Source organism: Osmerus eperlanus, chromosome 19 (genome assembly GCF_963692335.1).
Source record: "Osmerus eperlanus chromosome 19, fOsmEpe2.1, whole genome shotgun sequence".
Classification (NCBI taxonomy): domain Eukaryota; kingdom Metazoa; phylum Chordata; class Actinopteri; order Osmeriformes; family Osmeridae; genus Osmerus; species Osmerus eperlanus.
In genome coordinates this window covers 7,448,600-7,467,467 of record NC_085036.1, presented here as the reverse complement: position 1 = coordinate 7,467,467, position 18,868 = coordinate 7,448,600, and the positions used below count along the sequence as shown (strand labels likewise).

At 50.4% G+C, this 18,868-nt stretch overlaps 1 protein-coding gene across 1 annotated transcript in view; it reads right to left on the bottom strand.

The window, feature by feature from the left end:
- Window positions 1-17,323, bottom strand: part of dpysl3 (dihydropyrimidinase like 3) — a 17,839-nt gene extending 516 nt beyond the window's left edge. The window contains 13 exon segments of the mRNA XM_062486260.1: window positions 6-84; window positions 86-124; window positions 2,733-2,903; window positions 3,522-3,663; window positions 3,916-4,072; window positions 5,267-5,387; window positions 5,990-6,058; window positions 6,841-6,921; window positions 7,248-7,309; window positions 7,790-7,954; window positions 9,661-9,845; window positions 10,584-10,672; window positions 17,150-17,323. Of these exon segments, the coding sequence (XP_062342244.1) occupies window positions 6-84; window positions 86-124; window positions 2,733-2,903; window positions 3,522-3,663; window positions 3,916-4,072; window positions 5,267-5,387; window positions 5,990-6,058; window positions 6,841-6,921; window positions 7,248-7,309; window positions 7,790-7,954; window positions 9,661-9,845; window positions 10,584-10,672; window positions 17,150-17,188 (1,399 nt within the window). The 5' untranslated portion in view covers window positions 17,189-17,323.
- Between the last annotated feature and the right edge of the window lie 1,545 nt (window positions 17,324-18,868).

Below are 18,868 nucleotides of genomic sequence, written 5' to 3'. Positions count from 1 at the left end.
GAAGCGGCCCACCCCGGAGGTGGCGTGGAGGGTCCCGTCCTCCAGGACGATCTTCCCCTGGCAGATGACCACCAGGGGGGCGCCCGCGCAGCTCCATTCCCTCAAACACGTTGTACTCAGCAGCCTGAAACACACACAAGCGGCACACACACACACACATGAACATACAATACACACACAGACGCAGGCAAACACACGCAGGGTCAATTATATGAGCCGTCCGATTGGAGGGGAAAACGCCGCATTCCTCCGTGCACACGTACGCAGGGCAGGAGATGAGTCCTCGCTCTGTTCTCTGCAGACATGCCGATTTTCATTCCCTGGCAAGGTGACCTTACTCTAAATAACAGTTCGGTTCCATCTGTTGAGACGGACCTTGAAGTTTGCAGTAGCATAAATGATAAGCAGCTGCTGGGACTTGCAAATGTATTTCTCTCTCTCTCGCCCTCCCTCCCTCCCTCTCTCTCTGTCCCTCTCTTCTACCCCCCAACCCAAGCAAACACTTGCCCCGGCACCATCAAAGTGGATTCGAGCGAATAAGTTGATACACAAGAAGCGCTCCCTGTGTTTATTGTGCATTAGAGCCTGAAGACAGCTAATTCAGATAAAGGCCCCTGCAAATCCCTTTTTAAGTAAATCTGATTTAATCTATAGCTCTTTAATCAGCAGTTAGGGAGGGGCGATGTGTAGGTTACAGAGAGACAGACATTAGGGACTATTGAGTAAGGAGCTGAGGGAAGTGATGGATCGAAAGGTCCAGATTTAGAGTAATGGCTGGCTGGATGGCAGGGCTGGGCTGGGGTGGGGTGGAGAGAGGTGAGGCAGGGTTAGGGGCAGGGCTGCAGGAGGAGAGGCAGAAAGGAGAGGAAGGGAGGGAAGGCAGTCTCTCTGGAGATGAGGCCATTGCTCTCTGTTAATGAGCACCATGTGTGAGAGGAGAGAGGAATGACCCTCTTCCTCCTCCTCCTCCTCCTCCTCCTGCTCCTCAATCAACTCCTCATACATGTCAGTTTGGCACATACTGACAAACAGCTGCCATTGCACAGCTGGGCCTGGTGACTCCAGCCGTATCTCTCGCCCTCCCTCTCTCTCCATCTTGGGCCAATTTGGTTTAATCTCTCTAATTCTCACCATCTCTCTGAACTCGTTCCCAGTCTCTCCTATTCGAATGTCACAAACTCTCTTCTTCTGTCCGACATTCTTCTTTTTCTTTGGGTTGTTTGTAATCCGCTGACCCTCTCTTCCAGTCCAGGCCTCCCCCTGCACACTGCTCTGCTGGAGCTCCACTCTCAGGCCAGGAACGGACATGAGACCACCTTTCTGCCAAGTATGATGTCATGGCCCCAGCCCTGCGTGTTTGCGTGTGTGTGTGTTATGCGTGTGTGTGTTTATGTGTGCGTGTGTTGGTGTGAGAGTAAGTGAACGTCTGCCTATCTTTCTATGCGGTGCCGTACAAATAAAACATAAACAAGCCCATCCGGATTATGCCTGCCAGGTAACAGTTGCCAGTGCTGTTCAGAGTTGAGGGAGGGCATCTTTAGAAAGAGAACTATAAAACAAAATACTGCTGTGAGCAATATATCATACTGAAGCTGCCTGCCATTAAGGTGGAAGAGAGCATGTTCTGGGCTGTTATGTTGTCCGGAGGGGCTACAGGCAGGAAATGAGAGGGTGACATCATTCTGTACGAACCAAAGTTCTCGCTGGATGTTTTCCACATATGGAAAACCCCTTGAAAACGCATTTCTTCCTCACTAATTCTCCGGCTTTTGATACAGTATATGCTGCATACTGTATACATGCTGTACCTATACGCATCTGTCTCTCTCTCCCGTTTTTTCACCTCCTTTTCTTCTCTCTCTCTCTCCCTCCCTGCCTTTCTGTGAACGCAAGCAGGAAAGTCAACTGGTTGGTTAAACCGTGATCTCCTGATGGACCCGTCGACACTTCCTGTTTATGGAACGGTGAAGAGGGACGGTTGACAGAGCATTAAACATCCTCGAGTCGTGTCTTTCTATGTTCCGGATCCACTCTGTGTGGTGTGGTAGGGTGCTGTTGCGACCCGCTCCAGAGCTGTAGCATGTCCTGTGTCAGCAGAGAGCATCCACAGGGAGCTCAATTCCATAGGGAAGAACGATCGCTGGAAGAGGGCCAGCTTGGTTATCACTCTCACTCTGTCTCTCTCTCTGTCTCTCTCTCTCTGTCTCTCTGTCTCTCTCTTTCTGTCTCTGTCTTCGTCTCCCTCTCTCTCTCTGTCTCTCTTTGTCTCTTTCTCCCTCTCTGTCTCTCTCTGTCTCTCTCTGTCTCTCTCTCCGTCTCTCTCCGTCTCTCTCCGTCTCTCTCTGTCTCTCTCTGTCTCTCTCTCTCTCTGTCTCTCTCTCCCTCTCTGTCTCTCTCTCCCTCTCTGTCTCTCTCTCCCTCTCTGTCTCTCTCTGTCTCTCTCTGTCTCTCTCTCTGAGACGTAGCATTGTTTGCCCTGCAGTGGAACCAGAGTTGAGTGACCCGAACCAGCCGACCAGACCAAGTCTGGGACAACCCGGTAATCAGCACAGCTAGGGAGCCCTGGGCCTTACTTAGAGACGAGGGAGAACATTTCAACTGACCTGAGTCAGAGCTCCAACTACACTCCAGATTCTCTCAGAGGCACACTACGGGAACGGCATCTGCTTCCACGTACACTCTCTCCACTCTCAAAGCATTGCCTCCTCTGACACGTTGACCCCTGACCTTACCGAGTTGTGCGTCTTGGCCGTGATGGTCCTGACGGCATCGGTGTCCCAGATGACCAGGTCACTGTCGGAGCCCACGGCTATCCGGCCCTTCCGGGGGTACAGGTTGAGGATCTTGGCGGCGTTGGTGCTGGTCACAGCCACAAACATGTTCTCGTCCATCTTGCCGGAGGTCTGGGAGAGAGAGAGGTGGGTTAGAGGGGCAGGGGAATCTGTATCCGGTGGCTAGTAGCATTGGGTGGAGGTACGCGTGAGGGGGAAGTTCCCCCTCGCGCGCGCGCACACAAACAGCGAAACACGAACGTGCGTTGTCACGTGAAGTGTGACAGTGTGTCTGGTGTGACAGAAGTGGCGAAGCTACGCTCCCTTTACGCACGCCGGAGCTTACCAGGACCACAACCCCCAGCCTTTGAGCACAACTGAGGAAAAGCAGGAACAGGAAAGAGACGGGAAAAAAGAGAAAGTGCGCGTGCTGTGCTGGTCGCCAAGGTGAGAGAGCAGACGCGGAGGTGGGGGAGGGAGAGAGGATCGAGGGAGGGAGGGAGAGAGAGCGCAGGAGAGCACGGGGGTGAGAGTGCGGCGTCAAAAGGTCGAGAGAGAAAAAAAAGGGGGGGGGGGGGGGGGACAGAAAAAGAACGTGAAAACAGAGAAGTGCGAAGTTGTTAGCGTACACTGGTGGACACTGACCAGGCTGTTTCGGCTAGAAGGCTGTGCATCAGCGTAGCCTTCTACACAGCACGTTCTACTAAAGAAGCCTGGCTGATCGGCTGTGTGTGTGTGTGTGTTCCTCACCACAGCCTTGTCCCAGATGAGGGACATGCGCTCCTCCACGCCATTCACCCCCTCTGGGATCTGGGTGAAGTCATCCTTGCCAATAGCCTTCTGGGCCACGCTGAAGGTGCAGTGGGCACTGCCTGTCACGTTCAGGTCACCACTGGGAGGGAGGGAGGGAGGGAGGGAGAAAAAGACAGAGAGAAAGGAAGGAGATAGAGAAGAGAAGACCGAAAAGAGAGAAGAGGAGAGAAAAAAAGAGAGAGGGAGCGTTAGGAGAGAGAGGTGTGATCATTCTTGTTCTTCTTAAATCCATCCAAACTCCCTCGGCTTGACGTGCCTCTAGGTTCATGCTATGTTTATTAGGGTAACAAGGTCTGTACAGCACAGGAACAGTCAACAGGGGGCGCTCTACCTGGCCAGCAGAGTGTTCAGGTAGTCTGGGGTGGTCGGGTCCGGGCTCAGAGGAGGGGACGTCACAAAGGAGGCGGCCTTGGCCCAGTTCTTGCTCCAATAGTGTGTCCCGTCAGTCCCAAGGCTGGCTGTGATTGGCTCCCCGAACACAACGTTACCTGGGTAAGAGGATTGCGTTACAACCAATCGATGGCCAGAATCCCTAATAAATCAATAAACTGTTCCAAACCCTATCCGATAATAAGTACATGCATTTATCAAATCTGCCTAGGGCACTTGTTACCAGGTCTCCAAGTACACAGTGTTTAGGAGTTTAATGCGCGGTCTGTTCATCCATATAAACTATACTGCTGTGCCACTAGTCTTAAGGTCTTAGCTAGCACGCTTCCTGTTGTGCATGAAGGATCCTGGAGGACACTAGCAAACACTGTCTCTATTGGCTAAGATACAGCCAATGGGAAATGAGTGGAACTGGGCCAACTAGTAATGAAAGCAAGAGCTCCTGAGGCCAGCTCGACAAGTCAGGAGAACGCACACACACACACATGCTGGAGAATCCACACACACAGAGAGAGAGAGAGAGAGAGAGAGAGAGAGAGAGAGAGAGAGAGAGAGCGAGAGAGAGAGAGAGAGAGAGAGAGAGAGAGAGAGAGAGAGAGAGAGAGAGAGAGAGAGAGAGAAAGAGAGAGAGAGAGAGAGAGAGAGAGAGAGAGAGAGAGAGAGAGAGAGAGAGAGAGAGAAAGAGAGAGAGAGAGAGAGAAAGAGAGAGACAGCGAGAGAGAGAGCTGGGAGCGGCCCCGGGGACATGCCCTCAAGGATGGAAGAAACCTCACATGCCTCCTCCACGAGGCCGTCCAAACACACACTCCTCGTTGTCTTCCTCTCCTCTCTTTTCCCTCAAATTTTCCAAATCTGTATATGTTAAGTTCCATCATCCCTCCCCTCTCCCTGCTCCTCTCAGGCAGGCTGAGGAATGGCAGATCCCATCACGGACATCAGAGCCTCGGCTCCCGGTGATAAACCTAGAGATTCCTCCAGAAGTGAAGCTTCATTTATCCGCTACGTCGACCTCGGGCTATTTGTCCTGAACCTACCGGTCTGAACCCAGACACGAATCAGCATATAAGGACATCCAGGACAAAGAGCCATGCTAAAGGTATCACTAAGATGTTCACATGTGTACATTAGAGAACACCAAGGGCCAGCGTCACAGTCCATTAATCCAACCCCCTTCCCTTAAGTCGATTCCATATAGAAGATACTGTTTATAGGAACAGCCTCGTGTTCCAGGAGTGCGGAGTCGTGTTCTGGTGTCACCTTGTCAGGGAAGCGACCAATGGCAGAGGCTGTACCTTTTTTCCTGGCCTGGGAGATGATGTCAGCAGCACTTTTGCTCATCACCCTGGTTACGTACAGGGGACAGTTGGTCTGGCTGGCGATGGTGATGGCACGAAACACGGCTTCGGCCTCGAGCTGGGAGCACACACACAGACAGACACACACACAGACAGACACACAGACAGACAGACAGACAGACAGACAGACAGACAGACAAGGAAATCAATTAGTGTCGCTCTGCTATTGGTTTTGATCTCCTCTGGTTGCTGGTCTCGCACACGCTCCTGGTTGGGTGTTTCAGCCTCTCCTTTCCTTTCCACCTCTCTTCCCTTCCATCCGTTTCTCTCCTCTTATCCTGTACTTTTCTGTTCTTTTCTCTCCTCTAATGGTGCCAGACATGATGTGGTCCCCATGGTGACAGGTTACTGCTGGATCTACATGTCCAGTCAACCTGATATGGACGCAGAGAGTGGTTTAAATAGGCTAGTCTGCAAGTGGAATCAACCGACCGTGGGAAAGTTACTCATACTTTAGTTTAAGGAGGATGTTTGAAACCGAATCGGCCTGAATCATTTCTAAATCCCACATTTTGGTTAATAGGTCCCATGAATCCCAAATACCCACACTCAGAAATGTGGACACACCAACCACGCAGATGCAATCTCCACACACAAATACGCAGACACACACACACACACACCCCTCCCCCCCCCCAGTTCATAGAGTGCTGTCCTCACCTCCTCTGGCCTGCTGAGAACATGGCCCTCTGGTCCAGTGATGCCCATCTGCAGCATGCGAGCCTGCTCCTGTGAGGGACACACACACACGCACAAGATGAGCTTACCCTGCTTCACCCCAGTCGCTGGCACACACACACGTACACACACGCGGACGGACGATCGGACGTATGCACACACATACAGACACACACCAACACACCCGCACGCACAGAGTGAGAGAGACCAGCAGAGAGGCAACTGGATTGATTGTGTTGACCCCTGAATCAATATGATACCGCCCCATTAGATAACTGTGCTTAGCTGTCTCCATGCAGATGTAGCAGAGGGGAACCGAGGATCGCCGACTAAACTAGCTAAAACCTCTTGATCCACGGGGTCTCTGAGAAGCTTTGAGCTAACCCTGGGTCACGACACAGTCTGCTGGTACGGACATCTTCAGGCTAAAGCTGGGGACTCCCCTTGACAAACGAGATAAACTGCTAAGCTAATTTAGCTTAGCAGACGAGAAAGCAGTTTGACCAGATAGACAAACACACAACACTGAGGAAATGAGAATTAAGATCCGCAAAGGACTCTAAGTCCTTCCAAGTGGAGACTTATGTTCACTTCAATCCTCGCCTGTACAGTATGTCCTCCTCTAAACCCCGCTCTCCAGTCTCTCCTTTGGCCTGGTCCACTATCTCTGAGCTGTGTTTATTCTGGAGGGGTCTGAAGGATGCGTGACTGGATGGAGGAAGGAGGCAGAGGCAGAGGGAGGGAGGGAGGGAGGGAGGGAGGGAGAAATACATTTGGAGGGAGGGCTGCAGAGATGAAGAGGTGGTTACGGAGAGGTGGAGGCCCGGTTTTACCTCAGCAATGATCTCTCCGTTCTCTGCGTGGACCTGGACGATACCGCCCATCTCCCCCAGGAAGGTGAAGATCTCATACAGCTGTGTACACACACACACAGGGTTAAAAGTTGTCTTTCGAAAAACTTGCTCTCCTCCAAAAAACATCTTAAACATGGTCATCTAAGCCGGAGCCTTCCTCATCTTACCCATCAACTCCCGAAGCCCACAATTACCATGATGTCATCTATGACAAACCATAATTACTTGGTGACCACCAAAAAAGGTCCAAATTTAGTGGCATGTTACTGTAAATAAACCAGCTTTGCCTGAACTGGATACATGACTGTTTCGGCCTTGTTTGGTGGGCCACCATGCTGGTGACTGAGGAGAGACTGGGGCCATCATGAGGAGAGAGCGTGCCCTACCTCACTGTTGCTCATCTGGTAGAAGTCCTTGTAAGCCATGTAGACCTGGAAGGAGTTCACACCTGAGGAGATACGTACAGAAGGAGAGAAACAGAGAGAGAGAGAGAGAGAGAGAGAGAGGAGAGAGAGAGGAGAGAGAGAGAGAGAGAGAGAGAGAGAGAGAGAGAGAGAGAGAGGCAGAAGGGGAGAGAGAAAGAGAGTCAAGGGAATTCCGTTTTTTACGATGAGAATCTGAAAAATCATGCCTACAGGATTCTTAACATCAACAAGACTGGGCTCTTCTGGACAGCGGTGTTTGGGCTGGTTCCAGAGAGACCACAGTACACGCAGCTATGTGGACCAGACCCATCATGCAGGAGGCCACTGCTGATTGCTACCCCGGGGCTGCTGCCATTGCTTAGGTCGCCCCCCACCACCACCACCCCTCCACCAAAGAGGATTAGGTATAGAATGCACAGCATGTCCACCATACCATGGGACTGGAGGGACCTCAAAAGGGGGGTGGGATGGAGATGGGGGGGAGGGGAGGTTGGTGGAGGTACCTTTCTCCTTGAGCAGGGTGTCCACCTCCTGCTTGACGCTGTCGCTCCAGTGGGTGATGTCCACGTGGAGGGAGTAGTCACAGCAGACCTTTTCGTCGGCCCACTGCCTCCACTGGTCAAACGCCTCCATCAGGCTACAGCCCGGCTCCGGGATCACATGGTCCACTGTGGAGGGGGGGGGGGGGGGGGGGGGCAAGAGGGGAGGGAGAAGGGAGTGGAGAGAGGGAGGTATAGAGGTTAGAGAGAAAGGGGGAGCAGGGGGACCCGGAGGAGAGGATGGAAGGAAAGGAAGAGAGGGATGGGGGGAGGGAGGAAGGGAGGGGGAGGGAGGGTGAGAGGGAGGGAGGGTGAGAGCCGTGTTATTAAAGGACAATATCTTCCGGTGCTCCTCGTCCTCTGTCTCCATGTTGTCGTGCCTTATATAACTTCCTGTCGGCCTGTCAGCCTGCACTGCCACCAGTGCTGTCAGACGCCACAACCAGTTTGTGTCTGAGGGTGATTCCAGGTCACCATTAGCCTCTCGTCGCTAGCACGTAGCACATTAATGAGCTCTGACCAGTGAGAGATAAAGGGATATTTGGACCTGGTGGGTCCCTGTAGTCCCTGCTGTGCTTCAGTAGCAATGGCCGCCTGCTGTCCTGCCACCTGACTGGCTAGCTCTTCATCCCATTAAAGACCCTCCCATCTCCTCAGCGGCTCTGCCTGTGTTAATTGGACCCAGGATGAATCAGCAGGCTAGCACAGCTCTGTTGTTTACGACGCTGATTCACTGAACCTCTCTTTGTGTGTTGTAGTTTGGTCTATCCAAGCCTGGATACAGTGCGTGATTGTGGTGAAGGAGGGTTTTTTCGTTTCTGAACAAGGCCCACACCATTCCTTTAAGTACCAGTTGATCAGAATGAGACTTTGCTATGTACCAGCTGCTGGCTCTGGGCAGCCAGTGAGTGTGTGTGTGTGTGTGTGTGTGTGTGTGTGTGTGTGTGTGTGTGTGTGTGTGTGTGTGTGTGTGTGTGTGTGTGTGTGTGTGTGTGTGTGTGTGTGTGTGTGTGTGTGCGTGCGTGCGTGTGTGTGTGAGTGAGTCACACTGCATGTCTATTTCCACGGGACTTGTGTTTCACTATGTATGCCTCTGTCTGCGCCCCTCCACCACCCCCCACCCCTCCGACCCTTTGTGTGGTCCCCTGGACCACTGCCCACTCTACCCCATTAAGGGAGGCTTCACTGTAGCCAGTCCCCCCTCTCTATCTTTCTCTCTCCCTCCTCTCTCTATCCTCCTCTTTCTATTTTCTCCTCATCTCTCTCACTATTCCCCTCCTGTTTTCTGAATGAAGCTGTCACGAGTTCACTCTCTCACACAATCTAGGCTGTGTTTTGTCTACTATCCTCCCTCCCCCTCTCTCTACCTAGTGCAGGGATTAGAATCTCTCCGGCCTGCTATCAGATTTACATTTAGTCATTTAGCAGACGCTCTTATCCAGATAACCTCCTCTGGTCTACAGTGAATCCAGGTAAATTCAGACACATTGTTCAATTAGACAGTAGTACTGTATGTATTAATTAATATGGATGCAATCGATGCCAGTCTTTTAATATCATGTGACAGCCGCTCTGCCCCCCCCGCAGGGCCCCCTGGGGTGTCCCACTGTGATACCCCAAGACTCCAACACCCCCCTACCAGTGCCTCTAATCAGAGGCTGAGCCCAATCCCTCCTCCTCCTCCTCTTCCTGCTGTTCCTCCTCCCAGTCCTCCTGCTCCTCCCCCTCCTTCCGCTCCTCCTCCTCTTTCTCCTCTTTCTCCTCCTTCTCCACCTCCTCCTCCTCTTTCTTCTCCTTCTCCACCTCCTCCTTCCCCTGTCGCTCGTCTTCCTCACCGATCATGGTGGTGCCCCCGGCCAGGGCAGCCTTGGAGCCCTGGTAGAAGTCGTCCACAGTGGTGGTCCCACGGTAGGGCATCTGGAAGTGGGTGTGGATGTCTATCCCTCCAGGGATCACCATCTTCCCGTTGGCCTCGACGATCTTCACCCCTCCAGGGACGATCAGGTTGTCTCCGATCTGCCTGAGGGGGTCACACAGGAGAAGACACAAGTCAGTGACTCGGGGGCCCTTTTGGCACAGACCGCAGAGAAACGACCCGCAAAATGCCAGGAACGGCATCAACGTTCCGGGTCCTTTTCCCCCCGGCGTGCAACAGTGCCAGCGTCAGTCAAACTGCAGGCATGTATATCTGCGGTGATCCCTGCAATACGGGTTGTTGCGTAAAGGATAAAGATCGGTTCGCACTCAGCCCGAGCCTGTAAGCTGGCAGCGGGGGTGAGGGAGAGAGCGGGGAGCAGCCCAGAGACAGCAGCCCGACGCCAGCCTGCTTCATTGGTATGCGGACTGCGCCCTCCCCACCACTGCTCCTCCTATCACAGGAGAAGACGGGGGGACAAAAGGCCTAATGGGCTGAGGGAACGAGCACAGGGAAGAAGAAAAGCCCATGGCTACAGAGAGAGCTCCTCTGAGTCGTGGGAGGGGAGAATGCAGAGCTTTAAACAGGCCCAGGCCTCTGGCCTGGCACACCGATAGGCCCTGGCACTGGGAATAGGCCATCGGGCACCGAGCAGGGGGGTTGGTGGAGCAACCCCATAACCCAGTGCTATCTCCGCCCAACACCAGGCAGTTCTGTCTGCTCGTGGGGATGTGGTGGTTGTGATAATGAGAGGAGAGGAAAAGAGAGGAGAGGAGGAGAGAGGAACAGAGAGGAGAGGAACAGAGAGGAGAGGAGAGAAGAGAGGAAAAGAGAGGTGCTTACTTAATGAGGCCATCCTCCATGTAGATGTCGGCAAAAAAGGACTGGTCATCGTTGACGATCCGCCCGCCTTTGACCAGCAGCCTGTCGCTCTAGAGAGGGAAAGAAAAGAAGCAACGGAGGGGGGAGAGAACAAGAGGGAAAGAGAGAGAGAGAGATGGAGAACGTTAGCAGGTCCACAGCAACCTCGTGATCAGTATTCTACCGGGAGCTGAGCTGGTCTTGGAAGCTGGGGGCTCTTTCGAGTTTATTCACACCCTCTCTCTCTTTTTTTTGTTCAGGACGCCGTTCTTGCGCAACGCCCTCGTCGACAGCTGTGAAGTGAAACCAGAGCCGTTTGTTTGCCGTGACGGACTCTCCCATCCAAACATGTCGAGGCTGACAAGAGGAAGACTCACTGGCCCACACACACTAACCCATTTTACCCTGTAGGAGGGGTGAGAAAGGGGAGGGTGACCTACTGCAGTCAGATAGCATAAAGCCACTGCTCTTGATAACCTTGTTACGTGCTACTGAGGTAGTCTGTCTCCAAGCCCTGATCTGGGAACAGCGGGAACACACCAGAATCGACTTTGAAAGGCATGATTTGGGATGAACCCATTTCAATAGAGCCACTTGGTTAGGAATAGATTTGGGGTGTCTGTCGCTGGAATGAAACAGCAGCTCAGCATTGACTGGGGGGAATTCTATGTTGGCCTGCCTGATCTCACGATGGCCATGTGACCAGTCTGATCAGGGCGTTGCACCAGAGACATACACTGGCACGCCGTCTCCATGGTGACGCGTTCAATGTGAGAGAGCCCTCAGAGAGAGAGAGAGAGAGAGAGAGAGAGAGAGAGTCTTCAGAGAGAGAGAGAGAGAGAGAGAGGCTGGCATGTCTGGTTGTGACACGCCTCGCAGGCAACATAACACAGTGTGACAGAGAATGACTGAGACCTCAGGACTGGCTGCTTCTTGGCTCTGGGACAGAGGGGGAGAGAGGGGGGGGGGGGAGGGGGAGAGGAGGGAGACAGAGCCTTACTGGGGCAACAGCAAGCCTCGGCTGGACAACGCCCATTCCCAGAGGTTTCTCAGCCTTTTCCTCTCGAACCACCAGGGTCCTCCCTGCATGTAACATTGATGACAAAGCTGACTGACATCCAGTCAGAAACATGCAGGGAAGTCTGAACTCTGATGGACAGTGACACAGTCATATCCAGAACCCGGACGACATCCAGGGAACGGATGGGTGATAACAGACGGTTTGTGAAGCGTGTTAGGAGCCCACAGTGTGCATGGAAACCATTATCGTTTTACACTGCGTAAAACGCCTAGGTTCGGTTCACGAGGCAGTAAGGGTTAGGGGCCGTTCCATATTTTCCCGTCAGCACATGTGCGCCCTGATTTACGGCCCGGGCTGCGTGGAGCCCGGGCCCCGTTAGTCAGACAGCAGCCCCACCCTCCCGCTAGATAATGAAGCCATGCTGCACTGCATGCATGGCGCGCCCGGCCCGAGTCGCGCACGGGCATCTGCAGCGCGCACAGCACGCGCGTCCACGTGCGCGAGCGTGCGCATTCTGATGCTGCGGCTCGGAGCTGAGTCAGCGTTCTGTGGGGGCCTCGCCCCAGACTAGTGTGCTAGCTCAGAGTTTGGCGCCCGGGGAACTGTACTTAGGCTACTGTCGACGCTAACCGTCCTCCAGGCAGCAGCACTGGCGTCCTGGAACTTGTGAACAGCCCAGAAATGGGAGGATGAGCAGAGACGGAAATTTTTGACGACGACATTTCGTTTTTTTTTTTGCTCGATTCGAAATGAACTGCATTACGAATACCAGTGTTCCGTCCGGTCCCATTTGGTTTCAATACAGTGACTAATGCATGTGTGCTGCGTGTGAAGCTATCAAACACCCACAGCCAGGACATAACCAGGACAGCCTTATTCCCCAGTTGTGTCCCTGGTGCAGGGCTGATACTCTGAGCCTCACGCAGGACCCGAGTGCTGCAGGAAAGGGGGGAGTCCACATGTACCAGCCTCTGCAGTGGGCCATAACCTCTGCCAACATCCATCAGTGTCCTCCACAGCGCGAGGGCGCAATCACGGCCACGATCGATAGCTTCCATCCCACCCCTTCCTCATCGTGTTACTCAGCAGTTTCAAATTCCGGCCTCCATTGTCCCTTCGCCACCAGCGCGCTACATGCACATCATTTTATTACTTCTCAGATATACTTCATAAGTCAAGTCCCAATTGGAGAGTAATCATACGGTGTGGCTTTTTATTGGAGTCTGTGGTAAAACCTCTAACTATCACTCTCCAACACTCAGCTGGCTGACCTCACACGTTTGTCCAATTTTACTGACTAGGCTCCAATCATTTTTGTTCTTCTAAGGGCTAATACAGCTGAATAAATTGCTCTCTCCACTCGAAAATAACAGAAGGCAGCTGCTTATGGCCATGATTTGATTCATTTTCATACGTGTTTGGAGACAATTTGTGCCAATGTAGCATCATGTGATAGGATATGATACCATGCAGGGATATTATGATAACTCAGTGGGATAGGCTAACAAAACAACGATATGGCCAAAGTTGAATTATCCTTGCTTCCAGTCATTCCCTTGGGCTAAGTAAGCAAAACCAAAGCTCTGATTTATAAATGTGGAGTACGTCCCTCGCCCACTGAAAGCATGAGGAGAATGAAAGCCAAAGTCCTCTGTGGTTTTTGCAATACATTCCACTCCCTTTGTTATGACCTATAACTCTGATATGTCTTGAGGAAAATGATCTACTGTATTAATTCTTGTTTAACACCAAGCATTCCGTTAAACCAGTCTGGCATTGTCTGTGGTAAAGCATTCGACTTGGAAAAGTGTGACTGTGCACTTCAAGGAAGACAGATAGAGCTGGCAATGTGTGGCTCACATTAGTAGAAACACAACTATACATTGTGATGTATAGTTATACAGAACTGTGCTGCGCTTCACAGCACTGTGCTGTGAAGATAGAGATTGGAGCTCACTGGACCGTTCAGTTCATCAGTAGGAGCAGCGGTGTTCCTTCAGATCAATCACAGCTATTGACGGGGGACAATGTCTGGACATTGATGTACCTACCGTCCACACCTAAATCGACACATATCAATAAATCAAGAATCCTATTCTTCAGAATGCAAGCCTGCATTCGCCCGTTCTTACATTTCACAAAAAAACGTGAACACAACACAGACATTTAATGTATGTTCACGGTTAGGTGCACTTCATCCACTTTAGTCAACCCCAAAGCTATCCATCCTGATCACATGACTTTGGTGAATGCAGATGGTGAGCACATTACCTCTCCTGTCAGTCAAACGATGAGTGGCCCCGCCCCCAGTCATCTGAGATAGACACGGTGTCATGGATAGATCCATGAAGTATGATTCAATATAGGAGAATAGCTATGTTATTACCATATTGATAACTCACTTTGAGAGGTCACTGTTGAAAGACATCCATCGCTGGACTCCAGTTACGAAAGAGTAATATAAGTACAGTTGTGAAACTGATATAATGGTTCATTCCAGGAATTCCATATCTTAGTATACGCTACTGTAGGAATGCGATACGAATAACATGATAGGGAGGGATATGGGGAGGGAGGGAGGGAGGGGCGAGGGGAGATGTTGACTTGAAACAGAACACAGGATTTGTTAAATAGTTTAATCTTTACATAAAGCAGCGCTCTGCAAGGGATGAGGATTTTGAGATTTTCCTAATGATAAAATACAATGAGGTCACTAAGGCCGGACAGTACGTCGCCCCAAATTTATATTGAATAAAATCTTAATGAACTGCAGACAGTATTTCTCATTGTAACCCACACAAAAGTACATCTAAACCACATTTATTCATGAAAAGGTCAGAAATGGATAACATCCATTCACCCAATAATCTTTCTTCCAGTGTTCCACATTCTCAGAACGATTGTGTACAGTACAGATGCTCTAAATCAGTTTTCCCAAAGGTTTATCTGAAACAGGAAGCCAGGTATTAGCGGGAAAGTTCTCAGAGCAGCACTTTGTCATGAGATAGTTATCCCTATAGTGTTGGCTGCAAGCTTCCAGAATACTGGGACATCTGAGAAAGAAGCTTCCTGCAGGAAACTGGCCTCTCTCACCATTATGTAAGCCTGCGGCCATCACAATTAATCTAGAAATAGACCACAGGATGAATGTTTGTCACAGTAAAATGCTGCGCAGGTTTTTTCCACCTAGCTGGTGTACTATAAAGTGACAAAGAAGACACATCTAGGACACGAGCGGGCAACAAGCTAGTTCTGGGAGCCCTTTCTGCAGTGCTGGACTGGGAACAGCTAACATGTGTTGCTCACAGGGAACATACCACAGCCAAACATGCAGGGCCAAGAGGACAGGACAGGAGAGTCCATTAGCAGTGAGAGCCTTGTGTGTGAGCTGACCGGAGCAGAGCGGACAGCCACGGAAGAGGGAAGTCATCCTGCCTCAGAGAGCCAGTCATTGCCTCGGTCTCAGCCATAACTGTTGCCTAGTGACCAAAAATATTTACTCTTCGCTCAAAAGTGCATGGCATTTCTTTTCCTTTATGGAAAAGTCAAAACAATAGGACTTATCACTCTCAAATGAATCGCCTGGCTGCCAAATTTCAGAGGGGGCCTGTAGCAAGCGTCTTGATTTTGTGATTAAGGCACGGTTTCCATGGTAGCTAACACTCCAATCTGTTTGTGATTGGGGCCTGCTTGCCCTCCCCCCCCCCCCCAACCCTCCCTCCTTCCCAGAGTAGGAGGAGGGGGAATGCCTCCATGTAGGAAGCAGGAAAATGCCTGTAACCAGGGTAGTATTATTCCGCGGCCCTACGTCGGTCGCCATGGTGAGGGGGGTGGCAATAGCAGGGTGGCCACAGCGGGGTGTTTAGCTTGCAGTCAGGCCCACTTTGCAGCCGACATGGGGAAGACAGGGCATGTTTTGTGGTGCCGAAAAAAACAGGGGTTTTAAGGCCTCTTTCCCCGGATAGCTCCTGTCGGGCTTGCCCACATATGCAGCTTCCAGCTGGAGGGGATTATTGATGACATGTACGGTGTGCAACACTAGGCTTCTGTGAGGAGATGGAAAAAGTCAACCACACCTAGAAATCTGACTAGGCCTCTGCTGCCTTCAGACAGGAGAAAACAGCTGGAATTATAGTGCAGAAAAGCCTAGAGAGGATAGACTGGAGGTCCAAGTATAGTAGGAAGCCCATTATGAGTGATTTCTGCATGTCGTGAGGTAAAATAGCGGCCGCTGAACTATATTATGGCAGGCTGGAAGGTTATGATGATTGACAATAATTAAAATGCTCTTGTCAAATCCTGTGGCATATAGCTTGTCAATTGGGGTTCCGATGATCCAACTGGTAAAGCACAATGTAGGTCATAAGAGAGAGGGAGAGCATCAGTGTTTCCAAAGGTTGGGCGAACAGTCTTCTGTAGAAGCAGCAGGTGCAATTGCATGCAGGTCGTACATCCTTAAAAGTCAAAGTATAAATGCAATAGACAGACTCAAACAGCCTCTCGTCGTTCTTTATTCACGACACCGATGCCGTGCTAATCACAGGACCCCCTACAGGCCATTCCGTATCAAGCCCCCCCCCCCCCCCCTCCCCAATATCAGACGAGACAAAGGGCGTCTCTCCCCTGAAACAGAACAACACCCTGAGCCCTTAGCTGCAACAATGAAGTCGCAGCCATTTCCAGCATGCTCTCGTTATGCGGCACCATGTATCTGTGCTACGCTGCCCTGGACTCAACCTCGAACCCTTGAGGCACAGACAGCCTGGCTCTATTTCACTGCGTTGGTGCTGCAGAATCTAGACCGAATGCCCCATTTAACATGCGGGTTATAGCCAGTGATCATAAATGGGCGTGGGAGATTTTTTCTCTCTCTGTACTGCGTCCGTCTACACACACACATAGTTGGGTTAATATATCTTGTTGTAATCTCCCATTGAAAACATGTATTTGAACATTGAAATGTGTTTTGATATTTTTAGGTTAGTTTAATTCATACGATACCCTCATTTATACCTATTCATTGCTTGTATTAGTCATCATACTCTTCACTCTGAAATATATTTCTACGGTGTTCATCAAAAAGCGCTGTCCTAGTACTTTCGACTGTGATTTTGTGAAAATATTACAATTGACAAGAAAAAGCATCGGCCTGAAAATAAAACCATCCAGGTACATGAGCCGGTGTTGGCACATGTACTAGTGCGCACGGCAAACCATCTAACCTCAACAAAGAGGATGCAAGATACCTTTAAGAAAACGCCTTGTTCTGTCTCCCCGGCTGTCACTATGGCAGCCAATCATGCAATCTCACACTGCAATAGTATATTTCATCTTGCACCGGCAATGCCCAAACTCTGACAATGGAGACAAATGCAAAATTGATAAGAAATGCATACGTCTAAATGTGTACGAGAATCGTATGGTGGCGAATAGAGGCTTAACAGAAGAAGAAAAAACACATAAGCACTGATTTACTAAACCAAGCAAGTTGCAACAGCTAGTCAGGCAGATATAATGTTTTACTTACTGTGATCTTTGGAATATTCTTTTTGCCTTGATAAGACATAATTGGTCGATGAGTGATTCCACCTTTGAACAAAGATTCTAAATATCCCCCTCTGGATGCTGCGGTGTCTACTGTCTGGGTGGGAAATTAGGGAATGGTCGCCTCTTTCTGTGCAGCGCAATGGTAAAGTGCTTCGCATTGAGTCGGAGCGTCTACGCTCAGTCAAGCCGCTTATCCTTCGGACTCCTCCCTCAAATCTCATCGAATGCAGTGTACAAGTCCTTCCACAAGAGGACGCTCACTATCTGGTTCAGCAGGACTCGGGTATCCTGCTGGAGACCACAGTACAGTGGGGTACACTGTTGAATGTTTGTGGAGCACTACTTAACGACTGAACCTAATAAACTTATAAGGAAAAGAATGTATCCGGGAAATATTTGATTGCAATGCAGTGTGGGCTGTCATTGCGTCTTCATATTTAAGTATATTAGCATGATCCTTGCTCTTTTCAGGCCCAAGTATTCTTTTGTCTGAGCATCACCGCAAGAGTTAATACACCGATGGACTGATCAGACCAGCAGGTGCGGCCCAAGGTAGCCAATGAGAGGAGGAGGTTGGTGCAAGCGACATTTCTACTGTATTCCCTCCAGAGATGAGATGGGCGTGGGCGCGTGGACATGGCTGGAATAGCCGTACTAAGAAATGATGCCTCTGCATCAACTATAAACTTCCAAACATCCCGTTTATTAATTGAAAGTCGAGTGCCTCGACAACAATGTCAAGACTGATTTAGAATTTGAAGCAATAAAATCTGCTTAAAACAGAGATTCCCCTGAGAACCACTGAAGTTGTTACATAAGGCACATTTTTTTTACCTTAAAATACAGATCAATACTAGTATAGACGTTCTTTGGCAGAACCTTACAAGAGACTGAATATTGGGATGCTGTGTGTGAGTGAGAGTGCTAATCTAGTTCTATAAAATAGGCAATTATTGACTAGACTGGCTTGAACATTGTTTTTAATAACAGAGAGGAGGGGCTTAGGGGTGAGTAACAGCTGTCCACCCGGCCAAGCCCCCAGCCCCCCCTTCTCCCTCTCCCACCCTACAGTCTGTCCACACCCCTGACACACACACACACACACACCACACAGGCAGTCTCTACCCTGCCATGTGTCTCTATTGTCTGGGTCCTGTAGTAACCCCCTCCCTCAGTACTCCACTCATCCCATCAGCTCAACCCCCAACCCCCCTACTAATGCACCCATAAAGAGCTCTTTGATTATAAAACAGCAGTGAGAGTGTTTGAGTGTGCGTAGACAAAGATGCGTCTTAAAGAACTGTCTCGCAATATAACGTAATCAAAGCTCTAAAGCTTCACCGATGAGTTCGGAAGAGTTTATGCAATAGAGGTATCGGATGAAAACAGGAAGTGTGTAGCTGAGAGAATCGCCTGTGTCATGCCTCTCTCTGTCTCCCAGCACTCTGTTGACAGGTCCGGTCATGGACATGATCTGCTGGGGGTGTTGCCTCAACGTTCTGCAGCCCTGCGGAGTGAATTTACTCTTCACACAGTTAACTGGATAGTCATAACGCAGACTGGACTACAATGAGAAACACTGAGACTCACAGAAATACATGAAACTGTTATTCTTTTGCCTTCAAATGTAGAATAGTGTTTGTCCAGTGTGTCATTTTCGAAAGTATGAATCATTATGTCATGTCTGAGCAAAGATGTG